This window comes from Cebidichthys violaceus, unplaced genomic scaffold, assembly GCF_023349555.1.
Source record: "Cebidichthys violaceus isolate CVI_PGR_0920_01 unplaced genomic scaffold, fCebVio1.0.p SCAF_20, whole genome shotgun sequence".
NCBI lineage: Eukaryota > Metazoa > Chordata > Actinopteri > Perciformes > Stichaeidae > Cebidichthys > Cebidichthys violaceus.
In genome coordinates this window covers 5521924-5539173 of record NW_027176373.1, presented here as the reverse complement: position 1 = coordinate 5539173, position 17250 = coordinate 5521924, and the positions used below count along the sequence as shown (strand labels likewise).

The window sequence follows — 17250 nt, the reverse complement described above, 5'->3', positions numbered from 1 at the left end:
CATTGCTTCCATTTTTATTCATCTTTCGTATTTTGTGCTATATGCTGAAGCAGTTTGGCCATGGTGGTGACGTAATTCTTAGCAGGCTTCTATGGTTTTGACCACTAGAGGATGCTCTTTACCTATAAATGAGAGGCTCAGCAACATAAGGGAGAGAAGATGGCTTCGATGTGGTAGAATTAAATGCCTCAAGGCACATGGACAGTTTTTTACCAGAGCTTCCTGAGCTTCTTCCTGCATCTTTACATACAATTGAGAAATACTACATTCATGATAGGCCACTAACTAAGCTTGATCGCTTAGTTAAAATAAACCCTCCTTGAACAAAACGTAACATTTACACCGCCTGAGCTTGATGTTTTTATGTCACAGTACTTGGCATTATATCAAGACATCTGTCATGCAAATTTACAAGTATAAAGTCATCATTTAAAGGAAGGAGAGACAAGAAGGCGTGGGTGCAGTATGTGTAATAATGTACCACATTGCAACGTACGTTTCTCATTTACTGGACAGACTATTTCCTCTAAGACTGATTCAGCTTTGCCGATACAGGAAACCCTTCCTCCTCAACGCAATAAGCCTCTACAACACCTCTGTCTATTAGAGCTATCTCAGCTTTTTAAATGTAGGTCCAAACCACAGTCAACTGCTCCTTCAATAACCTTTCACATGGTTATACTCTCTCTCTACCTCATTTTATTATATATATTTGTAAAAGCTGCAACAATTTAGCAATCTTATATTCTAGTCGTTCTAGTTATGGTATATTTATGGTGTATATATATATATATAAAACCTGTATCACAATAATTTCCCAATTTGGGATCAATAAAATACATCTATCTATCTATTACTTTTTCATTTTTAAAATAACCTAAGTAAATGTAGGCTGTGTATAAACTACTAGAATTGTTTTTTTATATGCACTGTTGATGTAAAATGTATTTAAATGTGGATTTTTGTGGGTGGGAGAGCAGTTACGGTAAAAGGAGCTTGAAAGTTTAGGGTATATGGGAGTTTCCGCCTTTATTTCTCTTCTTTAATGTGTTCAACTTCCTGAATTGCTGTCTTCCCCTTTTAAAAAAAATAAAAAAGAGTGTGTGTTAGTGTATGTGCCTGAGAGAGAAACATAAAGAGAGAGAGAGAGAGAGAGAGAGAGAGAGAGAGAGAGAGAGAAAGAGAGGCAGAGAGAGAGAGAGAGAGGCAGAGAGGGAGGGAGATTATGGAATGCTGTGATGTCATCAGCCCAGTCATACACACAAAGACAAGGAGGACCCATAGCCGCTCTGACTCTCTCAGCTTAGTTAGCATACTCTGCTGTGGAGCGGCTGTCTACATCCCACTGTGAGTACTTCAGCGAATTCTACCCTTCTCTTACAACTCCCCTTTGTTTTGTATCACTTACGTACTTTCCCTTTCCCTGGGTTTCCTTCTCTGCACCCTACAATGTGTTTAGCAGACACATCTGTATTCCAGCAGTGTGGTACTTCTCAGTCTGAGACAAGCTTTCTTTCCCTCCAAGTGCTGCTTATGTGGTAGCCATTGTTTAACTACCCACTGTGATTGGAGGAGTCCATTGCAATCTCCTTATTAGAGAAACCGGCTCATGCTGTCCTGGCCTACGACCCTGTTGTTGTTGTTTTTTCGCTTACAACCAGAAACTGACAATGTTAAAATGGAGCCGCTATCTCATGGGAGTTTGGGGGAGAAAGGAGCAGGGGTTTGGGAAGGGATGTGTGGTGGGGAGGGGGAGGAGGAGGGAGGGAGGGAGGGAGAAGGGAGGTGGGTTACTGATGACAGAAACAGTCCCATTGCTTTGGAATCTCCTCCCATTCTGGGCTACAGTCTTGTCAGTTTAGAAACAGGGTTTGGGCTCTTCCGTATTCATGAAGGGAGGGACAACATAGCCAACTGAAACCGACTTTCTAAAGGAATGACTGGAAGGAAACAGTTTCTGAATGTGACAAAGGTGGGATAAAGAAATATATAGGAGATAAGAAAAAAATGTAGTATCTATAGCGCACAACTTGATCTTCCAAATGTTTGTTTCAAGTGTTTCCTGTTTTCTTTTCTTGTAGAAAGTCCCAATGATGACCTCCAAAGACAAAGAACACTGACATCTCAGTAGGGTGGGGAAACCGTCAACACAACACAGAGAGGAAACAGGATTTTGTGTGCGAGTTTGTACCTTATGTACAAAAGTGTGTGTGAGGATGAGCATGCACCTCGATTGATGAAGAAGAGTTTATGGGGGTAAATACGAGTGATTTCAGGATCAAAAGAGCTGTGAAAGTCTTCTTCGGATGACATGAGACTATAAACCAAACGTTGTCCACCTCAAGAAGCTGCTGGCCAAGGGGCAGCACCTCCTACCTCCAACCGCTTGGCCAGGTGGTGCCAAGTTAACCCACGACTCAGCCGCCAACATGCTCCAGCAGATTTTAAAGGACATGTACATCGACCCCGATGTGCTGAACGCTCTTAATGAGGACCAGAAAAAGACTCTGTTCCTGAAAATGCGCCAGGAGCAGGTACGACGCTGGGAAGAACGAGAGGAGAAACTAGAGAGTGAAGGGGGGGGCGCTGAGTGCAAACGAACAACGCCAAAAAAAGGTAACTACACCAACACATCACCTTTGTGAGTCTTCTTCCTGTTTATCTACCGTGTGCTAGTGGCCAAGACAGGCACAGCGTTTACCAGAGGCCATTTGGCAAGTTTAAAGTTTCCTGAAATGAAAACTCGGGCTGACAAACACCAGCTGCTCCACATTAATGTGTCTGTAATGCAGCATGATATACAGACAGAAACTAAAGAGCGTTTATACTTCACTCGCATGGAATTCTATTTATATCCGAAGTCCTAAACAATTACAGCAGATTGATGATGTCGGTGAATTCACGTTGACATCACACTCGCAGATGACGCTAACATTTACACAAGTAAAGTAAATTAGATGTCATGGTAAAATAATATTCACTCTGAAATGAGTGTGTGAGGAGACATGTACTAATAGTGTTTGGAGAAGTGCCATTGTGATTGAGATATTTACGTCATGGTGACTGTAAAGTATACTGGCTGTGTGTGTGTGTGTGTGTGTGTGTGTGTGTGTGTGTACGTGTTCACACACAAATATTTTGCTCTCAGGCTCTCACTTAGATCATTTTGTTCCCTGTCACACAACACCACGTGAGCCGAAATCAGAGGAGTCAGAGAAGACTATTCACTGGATCAGAGGTGTCGCTGATGTCTGGAGCGTGTGTTCGATGGAAACTATATTGACAGAAAAAACATGTCGGCGAGGGGGGAAATGCAGATGTAGTGTGAAAGCTAAATGGTGTTCATCAGGAACTATCTTCTTCTCTAAAGCGAGAGTCGGAGTCAACAGCATACATGCAGCAGTCAAACAAAACCACCAGAAACTCAGAAGGCCACAAGTCTTTCCTGAAACCGGTTTGACACATTGTTCAGAATCTTGCCTGTCTGCATTTTCTGTTTAGTGGTAGCAAGTACAATGACTCTGACATAATAAATAGTTCTATTTTTATATTCCAAAGAAGGACTCCTACTGTAGATGACAAAGCAGACTACAGAAGGTTTGGAAGTACACACGAGTTGCTGAAAAACCCACTTGAATATTACTTATAGCCAATCAACAGCTAGTACACTGCAGTTGGAGCATTAACTGATTGACGTAGTAATGTGATCCGCCTTGTCTTGGTTAATAACAAAGCACTTATCAGCTGCGGCGCAGAGTGAGAGAACAGTGTTCTTTCTATCTCTTAATGACCAATGCAGCTGTCCTGAGGAGGCTGGATGGAGACTGCAGGCTGAGATCACATGGCCACACGGCTGTCCTCTCCACACAGGCTGCAACGGCAGAGGAAGTGGTGGATAGTTTGTGTTTCTGTGTAAAAATAGGAAGTGAGTCAAGACTCAGTCCCTCAAACAATTAGCAGGGAGCGAAACAGGAAGCATGCAGGAAATGTATGTGTTTTGAGAAACAAAGAGAGAGTTATCTGGACGGCCTTGTGGGAGAGCTCACATGCCAAGTTTGTTTTCATGCATTGAATGAAGCCGCCGTCTCTCACCAGCTGCCGGTAACAGTTTCAGCCTTTAGCCATTTTTTTCAAGCATGGGACTTTTGCTGTGGTTAGGCTGCCTTTATGGGAATTTGTGTTTATGTACACTGACTCATGACTGTATGCTGCTGTGTTTGTGTGCATGGTATGTTATGTTGCGTGCAAACCGGTGACATTCACACCAAGCAGAGACATGACTCAGATTAGTTACTTTGGCCTTGTCCTGAAGATATGCAAAAAGATTGAAATTATGCCTGTCAGAGGGGCCGAGGACATATGCCAACACAGTCACATTCATTTCGTCCCTTTACTCAGCTGACAGGATTCATCTCCCCTGACAAAGGTGTTGTTGTAGCTGTCGGATTGGGCTAATAACTTGTTTACCAAGGTATTCTCTGACTGCTGTGTTTGTCATCCTGGTATGCCCTGCTACGATACGATCCACAGGGCAAGCTGGCAAAACCAGTTCACTATGAAAATGTGCTAACCTCTTTTCAACCCAACAAGCTGTCTCCCTCTGAGCCCACGTCAGCTGGTGTCTCTCTATAAAGTAACTTCTGTATGCTCCCAAACATTAGTCACAAAACAGTGACATGGTTATATGTCGGGGAAGTGTGTGCGCCCTGTTGTACTTGCATGTAGACTCAATGTCCTCGCACAGATTGTACTGATAGTTTAGGTTTAGGAATTGGGTTTAAAAATGTGCCAGACTTTGTTGAGATTAGGAAATAAAAACAGTAAGTGAAAGGTCCTCACAAGTGTATTTATACAAAAAACAAGGGTAGCGTTTCCCTGCCAGCTCTGCTCATATCATCTATATGAAGGTCCGCTCTCATTTGTGATTTGCAGCTTGGGTTCCACTAGCTGTTGCACCTGTTGGCCTAGCAGCCTCAATGTATCCAGTTTTGTAAGTCAACGCACAAGTTAGCATCACACCAGTTTCCTCATCAAAAAGTATGACTATAATCATAAGTATGATTATAATACTTACACGTTTTGGTGAGCAAGATAGTCTTTACAAATTACTTTTATGACTTTTATATTGACAGATGTAAGAAGCTAATGTAAGGTTAGTAACTATAACTACACTAGTCTCATACCACCACTTGTTAGCAGCTGCCTTTTTAAGACACTTAAAAGCTTTAAAATTCACAAGAGGGGTATTTACTGACATAATCGGTAAACAAAACCTCTTCAGCTCGTGTTAACCACCGATCTTATTTCAGGCATCTCCCCAAAAACCCATTCAAATAAAAACATTGACTTCGAGATGAGGGAACGAGAAGTGCAAAAATGCTGACTCACTCTTATCATATAGTGCTTTAATTTTTAGTTTCTTGAACCCCTCTTTGAATAGAGAATCTTTGCATTATTTAGATTTAGAAACATTTTCATGCTCAGTATTTCGATAACCAAACTAACTCTATTCATTATTTTGTGTTTGTGTTTCCTCCAGCCAACAGTAAGAATGTGAGCTGGCTGCTCGGTCGGGATGGAGATGTGGCGGTCATCATGATCGGGGAGTTGGATGAGCTGAGCTCCAAATTCATCTGCTCAGGATATGTAGAAAAGAAGGCGCAGAGTCTTCAGAACAATGCATAGTAATATACTTTTGTAATTTAACACAGACAGTGTTGTTTTTTTTAATTACACGCAGTGTACAATATGCACCATGGAAAAATCTATTAGTGTTTCAGTGTTGTCTACAGACTGTTTGACGGGTTATCAGGGCTTTCATTTTCCTTAATCATGAGGTGGCATATGAACGACAAGTATAGCTTATAAATGACGTGGTCTGATTGTGTTTTGCAGCCAAACCATCTTGAAGAGCAGAACAACCACAGAACCTGTCAGAACTGAAAGAGAGAACCTCCCTCGTAATACACAATCTGGAATTTCACTGAATTTAAAGGTGTGTAGCTCTTTGTCTGCATCCATAACAAACCAAACATGTCATGATTCTCAAGCTGGGGAACAGAGACGATTTCATACTTTTGCTTCTGTTTATTTGTTGTTGTTTTTATGTGAAATGTCCTGGCCTCTATTATTTGATCAAACAAAACAACACAATATAGGAAAACCATTATTCTGCTAACTGGGTTGGTTGAGCAATTTACCACTCCGTATATGAATGCAAAGATATAAAAAGACTGACAGAATCAAAAGAGATGTAAAAGATTGACATTGTGAATCACTGGTCAGTCAGACAGACCAACTCATATCACATTTGTTTTTGTCTCCTCGCCTCAATCAACCCGGTCTCACTCCCAACTCGTCAAATGCTGATATTTGGTCAGTGCCCCTCGGCGTCTGATACAGACGCATCACGCTTTCAACTAACGTTTGCTGTTGGCTCTCTTGTGCAAAACTAAAGCTAAGAGTAAATATTGATATTTGTATCATGTCAGTGGTTAGTCATGTGACTTTTCTAAACCTTATGAGTGGTTTTGTTAACTGAACCTAACTTCATGTGAAGACAGAAGTATATTTTGAAAAGACCCAATGCATTTAACAAGAGAATTTTGGGCTTTTTCCACGCTCTCTTAAAAAGAGATTTGCTGCGTTTTCATTGCAACCTCGCACACACTGAGCCAGAGCGATCCGGGTCTCATCTGGTCTGACCACGACGGTTTCTCTGAGCTAAAGCTGCACGCTGCTCGCACAGTGGAAATATGAGCATCCCAGCCAGTCACTGATGTTCCTGCACTCGCATCATCACACTCCCTGCACAGATATGTTTCTAAATAGTCGACTTATCATTTGCAATATTTATTTTTTCTACGACAACTCTTACTTAACTTCCCTGCTCATTAAAGTACCTAACTGACTCAAAGTTAAGGAGGATGACGTGTCACCTCTAGTATCCTCCAACATGTCACTGTCTCTCCCTACAGGGGAAGTGTGAGGACACCAGCACCTTACTCCCTCTGCCGGTGAGTTGGAGCAACTGCCTGCTATAATTAAGCTCTGTGTTCTGGGGTTGCATCATGGCCTGTAACACTTGTGTAATGTCTTCATTAAACCCACAGGTGTCAGTGAGTGAGCATTCATCACCTACAGCAACAGAAAAGGTATTTATGAATCAAAGTAATTGTGGGTTTTTTTCTCTATAGTTGCTGCAATCCAGTTTGAGCATTTTACCGCTCTTAGTAAACATTCTGGATAGTGTATAAAGCAAAAGAACAGTTTACGTTCTAGTGTCGTCTGCACCGCACAAGACATTTTAAAACAGGTGTGATTAACAGCGTGGCAATCCGCTCTTCGAAATGTGGCTTCGGTGTGCCTACGTGTCTTTTCATGGCAGTCCCACCCTCTGTGAGTAACAGGAAATGGTGGTTGGGCCAGCTGTCCCCTCACTCCCAGCCTCTCTGCGGATCGTCTTTCCCCTCTCTCTGTGTTCCTGCTCGTCTGATCCGCCGCACCCCTCACAGCTCTCTCCGGGGGAACAGCTGAACTGAACTGTCCTCCCACTGGCTCCATCATCGCTCCAGCCTTGGGTTGTCTGGGGAGTATGCGCTCCATCTCCCCTCGCTTTCTTTCTCTTTCTGTGTTCATGTGCACGCAAATGTGTGTGTGTGTAGGTGACACGCGCTGCAAGAACAGCTGAATCACAGAGGCAAGGCAGGATTTCTGGACTGCCCTAGAACAGATGGTTGATGAACTTGATCAGGGAATTAAAACGCCAGAGATAGAGAATGCGTCAGTCGCAGATGGATGGGATTGTGGGATAGTCTCTTGAGGTTTGGGCGCGTGAGCTCTCCTCCGTTCTCTGTTTTTCTCTCCTCTTTGCTACACAAGGAGACGTCTCTCCCTCACTTCTTATTTCTATACCAGACTCTCTATTTTACAGGCCCCAACACATTGCTGGGCAACCCATGCCAATGTGGCAATGAAAATCCACACCTTAGGTGGTTTGGCCAGTCTGACAGCCTGAGCCTCCTCTTGCAAGATTCATTATTCTGTTGAATGTCTTGTACGTAGGTAGAGTGATTTGTTTCTGGGAACAGGAAGGGGCTGGTTTGGTGCTGCAGATGTATTAGTGGCTGTTGCTAGCCCTGCTGCAGATTTTCTCCAGTTGATATAGAAAGGGGAAGGAGTCAGTCTGGGAGAGGAGGAGAGAGTGAGATTGTTGATTAAGAAGGCGTGAGATCAGGAAGGAAGATTAGCGAGGCTGCTTGATTTCCAAGTCACCTTATAATTTTCTCTCCACACATCCTTAAACTCTTAATCAGTGGTCATAGTTCTGTGTGTTTCATTATGGCGCGGTGTAGTCATTGGAGAACTGTAATTTGGTGAATCATTTATCCAATGATTTAATCAAAGATGACAGTAATTTCACTGTATGTGAATTAGCCGTCAACACTGATCGCGCTCCTCTGTCCCCCTGTTGTCACTCTTCCCTCTGCAGCCCGAGTTGAAGTCAGCCAGTGTGACTGAAGAGAAGTCACTTCCCGAGCCCTCCATCTGCACCAGGCTTCTCATGAGAGCTAGCCCTGTCAATGTGAGACCAGCTTCTGCAAATGCAGCACCAGGCTCTGTCAACACGAGACTCGCAAATCTGAGGCTGGCCACCGCCGCACCATCCCCTTGCCCCAGCAGCACTGTCAAAATGGACTCTGGAACAACCAAAGGTGGCCTGCCCTCACAGGAAGCTCAGAAGCCCCAGGAATCACAGAGCGGGAAAGGTGAGTGAGCATAGGATCACGGGTAAGGGTACATTACGGGGCTGGTGTCAAAAGAAAGAAAGAAAATCTTCCTCTATGTCCATTAAATGAGCTCATATCTTTCCAGCTCATACAAACAGCAACATTAATGATGGCATGATGGATGATAAACAGCCAATACAGACATCCCTGAAATTTGGATATCCATAAATCCTACTCTGTAACTTCTGTTGTGTTCTTTTAGTTAGATGTTGCATATTTCATGGAGAAAAACTGGACACAGATGCGGGTTGAGAATTAAATCCACAACTAACCTACATGACAGTCGTCACAAGTTACTGCTTCTTCTCTGTGAGCAATGATGGCTGCAGAGAGCTGAGCAGAACCAGTCTGAACAAACTTCATACTATAGGTTTGTTAGCGCTGCAGCACTGAAGAAGGATTTATTTCTGCAAATCTAACGTGCTCGTCAAATAGTGCCTCAGCCTGCTGGAGTCTTTATGGTCTGGCAGAGTAAGAAGAGGCCAGCCAAGAGGGGAAAAAAAGCTTCTGTGACTGGGATTTGTGTCGTGGTGGTACCGCATCGCTCCCACACACCTGTTTGTTTGGTAGCTTAGCGCTATTGTCAAGGGCGCGTGTTAGCAGGGAAACTGTCAATAAACACTCTAGCTTGGCTGAGGTGCATGGTCATACAGCCAGATCAAGTCTGACACACTGATGGTAAGATGGACCACTGGTCCTTCAGAACAGAACTACAGGATTTGTGATGTGGGCTGAAATGAGGAATAGGAAACTCTCAAAACGGCATGGTCTCTAACAGCCATGCTATTTTAGTAAATAGTCATATTTAGCTCAATTAAAATCTTACATTTCTTCCCTGTTATTCAGTTATTGGGCATAACTATTAACCCTGCACTCAGTTGATGTTAATTGGTCAATGATCAGATCATTTTATGTTAATTAAATATCAGTTACAGAATAAACAGATCATATGTTTTGGTGGATTGGACACACTGTTTTGGGCTCATGAGCCTTTAACCATTTTATCTAAATTGGAATTTTTGTATGCCTTACGCAATGTTGTCTCTGCTATTTGGCAGCCTTTGATGTCAATAAAGCAGTAAGAACTGGTAACTTTGTAATGGGGAGAGTGGTGACAAAACTAACCGATTAACTACACCCATTACAGGCATTACATTTAAACTGGTCACCACCATTTTTCACAAACCAGTGGGATGATGTATCTCTCTTTGTGTCTGTTATGTGATCGGTGTTACTTGAATAGCTCTTCCTGGCTCACAGATAGTAGGGATCTTTTTCTTCTTAACAGATATCTTGGGCCTTGACATTAATATTGTTGTCACTAGGTCGTTCAGTATGCTGTGCAGATTACCTCTAGTTTGAATTATCATTGTGAATCCAAATTCATGTATTGGCCAAACACTCATTCACCATACATACAGTGACCCAGTTATTTAGAAAAATGGGTAGTGTAAGGGGACATTAGCACCATCCAGTGGAAAACTGTGAAACTGTAGAAAAGAAGTGCACCTGGGTAGAAATCCTGATCTCCATAAAAAGGTCCCTCTGCTGGAAAAATTTTCATCCTACAGCACATTCAAACTGCAAACACACTGATACTTTTGCTGGAGATTAACTTGCTCTGGAAGACTTCCAGCTGCAAGAGCACTTTTTCTTTCTTTTTCTTTGAAAAAAATAGATAAATTATCAGTTCAACATTATCAGAGTAAAATTTTGTCAATGTAGATCCTTTCCCTCAGAAAAAAGCCTGCATGTTTTCTAGCATCTTGATAGCTGAATTCATTTTGAACGTTCCTGGCAGGTTATTGTAGATTTTGGATCTCTCCAAAAGCCAGACACAAGAGAGCTAACATTCTCTTAATATTGTCACCAGGAGGCAAAATCCCAAGAAGTGTTTATAAAATCATGTTTACAGATGGCCGAACATAGAATATGATAATCAAATAGTGAATTCATGCTCTTAATGCATCAAGTAAGAAATCTGTTTGTGGAGGCATGTGCGGTGAGTGAGGCGAATTATCAATTGGATCAGTTCCACAGATCACAAATGACTAAAACCTGGATAGACAGAAAATAACAAAAGATACAACTCAAATGAATCATGGTTGCACAGTTTATGTGTGTGTGTGTGTGTGTGTGTGTGTGTGTGTGTGTGTGTGTGTGTGTGTGCCTGCACCCACAGTGGTGGCTGGATATGAGACCAGTGGGCAATGCCAATGCCAGGGCAACAAACAACAGACAAATGAAGGAAAAGGGAAAAGAAAGGGAAAGGAACAGCTGGCGTGGTGGGAGTTGAGGTGGGCTGAACACAGTGTCGAATAAATGTGTCCTGACTATGGACAAAAAAATACTGACAGAGTGTCTGTCCTTGACAATGGCAGGAAGCTTGTTCCAAAGGGGAGGAGGAGGCCGATTAGGATAAGGCTCATGCCTCAGCTGTTTTCTTTAGAATGTGGGTGATGGCAAGGATTCCTGCATCCTGTGAGCAGAGACTGTGGCCCACACGACAGTTGTAGAAGATGAACTTAATAATCTGCATTAGTGACACTCATTTATATGTACTAGTGCCCACTGGAGCTGGACTAAACTTGTTTTGACTTCTACAACACTTGAGAATTCAAGAAGTTGTACAGCAGACCTTGTTGTTTCATGTAGGAACTATTTACTCTCAAACATACATGAAACCGTTCACAGCAAGGTTTGTGGAATATCTTGAGGAACCTTGTCACGATTTTTGGAAAGAGCAACATTGCTGTTGAGTCTTTCAAATGTATTTATTTTGGCACTTTGAGCCCAGTACCATTGTATTCAAGAGGAGGCAGACATCTTTACGGCCAATATTTCCAAAACTAGGCAACTTGCACCAAAACATTCTAGATTGATAAACAGCACTACAGGTAAAAATATGTATTTTTGATTTTGGGGTGAACTGTCCACTTTGAAATAGTCTACGAGACTGAAGGCCATTATAAAAGCTAATAATGTTTAAATTAAACCAGAGAGCACAGCATAACAAGCATCACCAAATCTGAAGAACAGTTCTAGATATTGGCGAGATGTCAAATGTCAGGAAAGAGTTGGAGGGTTTTTTGAAGGCTAAGAGATAGAATAAGGTTTTATTTTATCCAAAGTAATATACTTTATTGTTGCCTGAAATACAGGACTATTAACTTAGTTAGTTAATTTTAGATATCATTATGTTTAGTTTTTTTTATTGTTATTGTCAACTTCAAGATGTTTTGATTACAGTCAGGTCAAAATAAATAGTAACCTGTAAAAAATAACAAACAATAAATTAAGCAGAAACAATGTTTATTTACTCCGTGCAAATGATTTGCTAGTTACTAATCCGTTTTTTTTCTCACAATTTTTCTCTTCAGTGTTCATTACCTGAAGCATCTTCTGTGCTGTCATTGTCACAAGAGGACCTAATTTACTGCAAACTACTATGATCAGTGTCCTCTCTCAGCAGGAAACATAGCTGTTTAGAGACGAGGGCTTATACAAACCGGGGATTTTTCCTTTAAAATCCGTAAAAACTGAAAATGATGAGGCTAACTGACAACTTGTTGCTATGTTAATGTCATGTGTCATCTGCATAAAAACGACAGTGAAGGCACATTACCAGATAATACGGGGAGCGTGTAGTGTAGTCAGTGGAAGAGTCATAAGTATTTAGCATATATGCGTGAGCATGAAAGAGTATCAATCTCCAGCAGCTGGCGGTATGTGTTCATATGTGTGTGTTCGTGTTTATAAACCCTTCGCTGTCTGTCGGTCGGCTTTCCTCTCCTCGCTCTTCACCTTCAGAGGGAAGGACACACATTCCAGCGCTGCTTCCCGACTCTAGCCCTGGGCGACGCTCAGCCAGAGCTGATAAGTGACAGGGGCCCCAGCCCCCACACAGGAGGGCCACCCCCCCCCTTCCTTGCTCACACACACACACACACACACACACACACACACACACACACACACACACACACCTCCTCTCCTCCCTGCCCTTCAGTCCACAGACATGCTGCTCGGGAATTCTGCCCTCTGCCCCACTTCTGCCCCCCACCTCCTCACCCGAGTACCCCCCCCCCCCCATTTCTGCTAGAGACGTGGAGGTCTTTAAAGAGAAAGATTGGTCTTTAATTTTCGCGCTAGCCTGGTCAGTGACAGCACTTCCCACCCCCTCCTCTTTGTCCTCCCTGTGCATTTACGAGTTGGACTGAGATGTGAGGAGTGGCGTTCGAAAGCTCAAATGGGAGATTAATCAATCTCGGCGAGTGATTTAATGCAGAGATTTCTCTTTCATTTTAATAGGTGTTTTTGCAGGTAGCTTTAATGACGGTTTCTGCTGACAGGGCTAAGAGTGCAGCTGCTGGGGAGAGTTTCGGGCAGAAAGGCGTGGGGCTTGAGCATTTTTTAGGTGTGTTAAGACAGGTTAGTCAGGTTACCTGTGGTAGAGAATTAGGGTTTTACTTCAAGAAATACATATGTGTGTGTATCTGTGTATATATATATATATATATATATATATATATATATGCACATATATATTTGTATTATTTCTTTACGACAGTCCAAGCTCACAACAGCGATTCTCCCTCTCCTCCTCTTTCTCTCTCTCCGTCTCTCCATTAAGCATTCCACTCAGACCCTGCACCGAGGCTCTGAGCTCAAAAAAACTCTCTGACCATGGGTGTGTATGTGCCTGTGGATGTGTCTGTGCACTGTGTGTGTGCGACTGCGTGTGTGTGCTCGGTGCGTGCCTGAATGTGTGTCAGCCTCAATTGCTGGAGCCTATCCAAGGTTTCCGTGGTGACCACACAACACAACGAGACAATCAGAGGCAAGCCCACGCAGCGCGGCGAGAGGACATTAACACAGGAACTGCGGGTCAGGGGGCAGAGGAAGGCAGGGCAAGACGGGGGGAGAGGAGGATGAAGAGGAAGGTGGAGGGAGGTGTTAGAGCCACAGAGAGGGGGAAAGAGAGAGCGAGGAGAGACGGTAAACAACAATAAACAATAACACAAGCTTAAAGGCAACTTTAGGTCTCCCACTCTCATGCCTGCAAGATATCAAGAGCTTTAAAGGCTTCCTGGCCCCGGGAGTGCTCGTGTGGTTTTGGCTGTACCCCACCTCTATGTGTGTGTGTGTGTGTGTGTGTGTGTGTGTGTGTGTGTGTGTGTGTGTGTGTGTGTGTGTGTGTGTGTGTGTGTGTGTGTGTGTGAGCTATGCGATGGCGTTAGTCAGAGACGGCTGCATGCGTGACTGAATCCATGAGCAGAAGGGGTGTGCGAAGGTGCATGTTTGTGTGTGAGCATGCACGGACCTGAATGTAACATGAGAACATGCGTGTGTCTTTTCAATTCAACCGTTAGAAACTATGTATGCTTGTGCATGTTTTCACTTCACTGTGTGTGTGTGTGTGTGTGTGTGTGTGTGTGTGTGTGTGTGTGTGTGTGTGTGTGTGTGTTTGTGCTTGTGTGAGTCTGTAGCTGTGCACGCGGGCGCTCTCACATATCTCTGTCCCCCGGGGATGACGCTAAAAATATGTGGCTCCTCAAGCCTTCTGGTGTCTGAGCAGCGTCTGTCTGCTCTCCATTGCCGTCCCTGTGGCCCCCCCCTCCCCTCAGTTACTCCTGTTCCCTCCATTCCTCCCGCAATTACACCCTCTTCAAAACACAGTACCTCAGCAAGCACACACACACCAACTACACCCAGCTGTGTCCCTACACTTCCAGTGAGGATGACCTCTGCTCAGCCAGAGTGGGATAAAGGAGGCGAGAATAAAGCAGGTAAAAAAGAGAGGAAAAATGTAGACGCAGTATTTTGAGGGAGAAAAGGATCAGGTAATGTGGAAAGACTGGATTCCTGCTTTTGCAGCAATAGCATACATGCGTTAAATGTGTAACTCTCATTGTTTACGGTTAATGGGTTTAAACCAGATTTCACCTGGATTTTATGTTCCCATGCTCCTTAATGGTGTTGTGTTTCCAGCTGCTACGAGACACTGACCGCTGTAGTTTACAGTAAACAATGTCCCCTTGAGGCACAGCCCAGAAAATCGTCTCATAATACACAATGAAGAGAAAAACAGAGAAAATGCTAATGAAGCAATGATTATGTACCAAAATCCCTCTAAGGAAGTTAGGAAAAAGTTTATTTCAGGATCTGACATATGCAGAGTGTAGCACTTAAAACAAAGAAACTGAAAATGCAACTACAAATAAAGTTACAAATACAGTTTAAAAAACATGTATTTATATAAACTTTGGCATTATAGCTTCTGCACATGGTATTTTTTTTTTTAAAGTTACAGTTTTTAAATCCAATTATCAGCCAATTATGAAATAAAAAAAAATACACACTCCAAATTCCATTTTGTTTTATTTTTTAAATACCAAACCAAAAACAAAGAATTTAAATGAATAACCCCTTTCTGTTAGGTTGTCCCACATTTTAAGGAAATCTAAATCTCTCTTTTTTTCAGATATTGGTGCATCAGAAGTGTCTCGGAGGGCTGCCTCGGAGGAGGCCGGCTCATCAGGGAGCGCACCAACCTGCGCAGGGCGCGGCCGGGTGGCCCAGCTGATGAAAACCTTCAGCACCGATGGCGCGGCAACCCCCTCACAGACCCCCTCTCGCAGCGTCAAACCACCTCTACCCAACAAGCCTGGCCACTTGCGTCTAACGAACACACCTACTGTCAGGTAATCCTCAAACACTGATGCACAGACCCACCCAGCTTCACGCATCCCAGTGAATCAAATAAAGCCACGCTGAACAATAACGGACACCTAAGGTGGCGCCTCGGCCAGTGGGTTAATGGGATGAACAACACAAAAGCGAGAATGAAGAAAATGGTAATGTTCACAATGTTGCCATCACTCCCAAAGCACAGCAATGGAAATGCTTGAATGTAATGGTTTTGTTGTATTTTTGGAAGCTTCAGTACTGTAAACACTCTTCGTGGGAAAGAAATTCCAAAGCAATTGATCGCAATGTGTATGTATTTTTTTTTTCTCCAGGGAACTGATGTCTATCACATGTTTTCACTTGATGTTGATGCTTTCCACTTTGTGTAACATGCGGGAAGAACACACGTTTTTTTTAATGTCCAATTCACAAACCCTATACACACAATATTGTTTACTTACCGATGACATTATTGTCATCGCTTTTAAGACAGTTTGCATGAGCCCATATGCAGACACACGTGTGTGGTTCAGGACAAAAGACTGGGCATGGGCAGGCATAATGGGGTAGAATAAGGCACAGTAGGGTCCTCCTTCATCTTGCTGTCTCCTCCTTGGGAATACTTTAGGGTTGTTTATTTGTCACAATGCAATGTATGTCTCCCTCTGCCACCTGGCAGGAGCCTCACTGCGACCTGTTGTGGACCAGTGACAGTGCCAAATGCATCGTCTGCCACTCCCAGTGGATCAAGTCAGACAGTCGCTGCCAAATAATCCAGCTCCGTGTTACTCTTCTGCAATATTTCCAGTACTATTTTAGAGATGCTGGGTTGTACTTTTTTTTTTTCACATTTTAAATGGGGAGAAAGTATGTTTTGTAATGGGATATTTAACATTACTGCGATGTTCACTTGTAAAGTGAGAGACATTTTTATCTTTGTTGTCAAAGCTTATATGGTGCAATCAAAGAAATAATAAAATTGTCTAACTTGCACCATGCATCTTTTAAGTACTCTTTTTTTTCCATTTTTGTCATCTTCATAATGTCTTAATGTCTTGTATGAGAGGAGAAACTTTGATTAGCAGAATGCAACCCACAACACTAACATGCCATAAAGGTTGCAGCTAGTTCACTGGGAATATATGCAATTTTTAAATGTCCAGCCTCAGCACATAGACCTGCATGCTTCACCAGAGCCAGTGTAAAATTTGAATTTCAGCAGGGCCACACATCCACCCCCACGCTTGTTATTACTGTGCTCAAACATTACTTGCTTAATTTCCAGCGATGCTCCCCAAGCTTTGAATAGAAATTCAAATATTTGCCGATGCTAAACTTATATGGCATATTTTCACATTTGTATCTGTAATTTCCATTGCAGATCGCAGTTACCTCAGTTTATGCTTGGCAGCAGGCTAATCTGTACAAATCAGCTCACTGGGGTGAATAAAAGCAACACTCGAACATTGTATATGTCATTACAGCAATGAAGGAGTGAGAAAGGACCTCTGCTGTGGTAAAGTGGCAGAATAATGTCCATTAATGAATCTGGTTATGGGTGTTAAAGAAATAGTAGCACCTGTGTCATAGGAGCTATTTGCTGTCAGATGAAAGACGGATTTAGAAAGTATATATACTATACTTTATACTATCAATAACTACAAATGGCATAGAGGAGAAAGAAGTAGTCCTATCAGAATTAGTTGCACACTGAAGTTAGAAAAAAATGTCACTGAACAAACCTCAAACAATATGGCCAACATGTTATATG

General features: G+C 42.8%; 1 protein-coding gene across 2 annotated transcripts; it reads left to right on the top strand.

Moving 5' to 3' along the window:
• Positions 1 to 1218: 1218 nt before the first annotated feature.
• Positions 1219 to 16477, top strand: zgc:100829 (uncharacterized protein LOC445149 homolog). 2 transcript variants are annotated; one of them, XM_068715830.1, is made up of 8 exons: positions 1219 to 1347; positions 2082 to 2616; positions 5540 to 5684; positions 5896 to 5995; positions 6978 to 7016; positions 7113 to 7154; positions 8492 to 8768; positions 15274 to 16477. In XM_068715830.1, exons 2-8 carry the CDS (start codon positions 2430 to 2432, stop codon positions 15495 to 15497), a joined length of 1014 nt encoding a protein of 337 aa, XP_068571931.1. In that variant the 5' UTR covers positions 1219 to 1347; positions 2082 to 2429; the 3' UTR covers positions 15498 to 16477. The 2 variants fall into 2 exon arrangements, with proteins under 2 accessions (XP_068571931.1, XP_068571932.1); XM_068715831.1 differs by lacking the exon at positions 1219 to 1347 and adding an exon at positions 1868 to 1972.
• Positions 16478 to 17250: the final 773 nt, after the last annotated feature.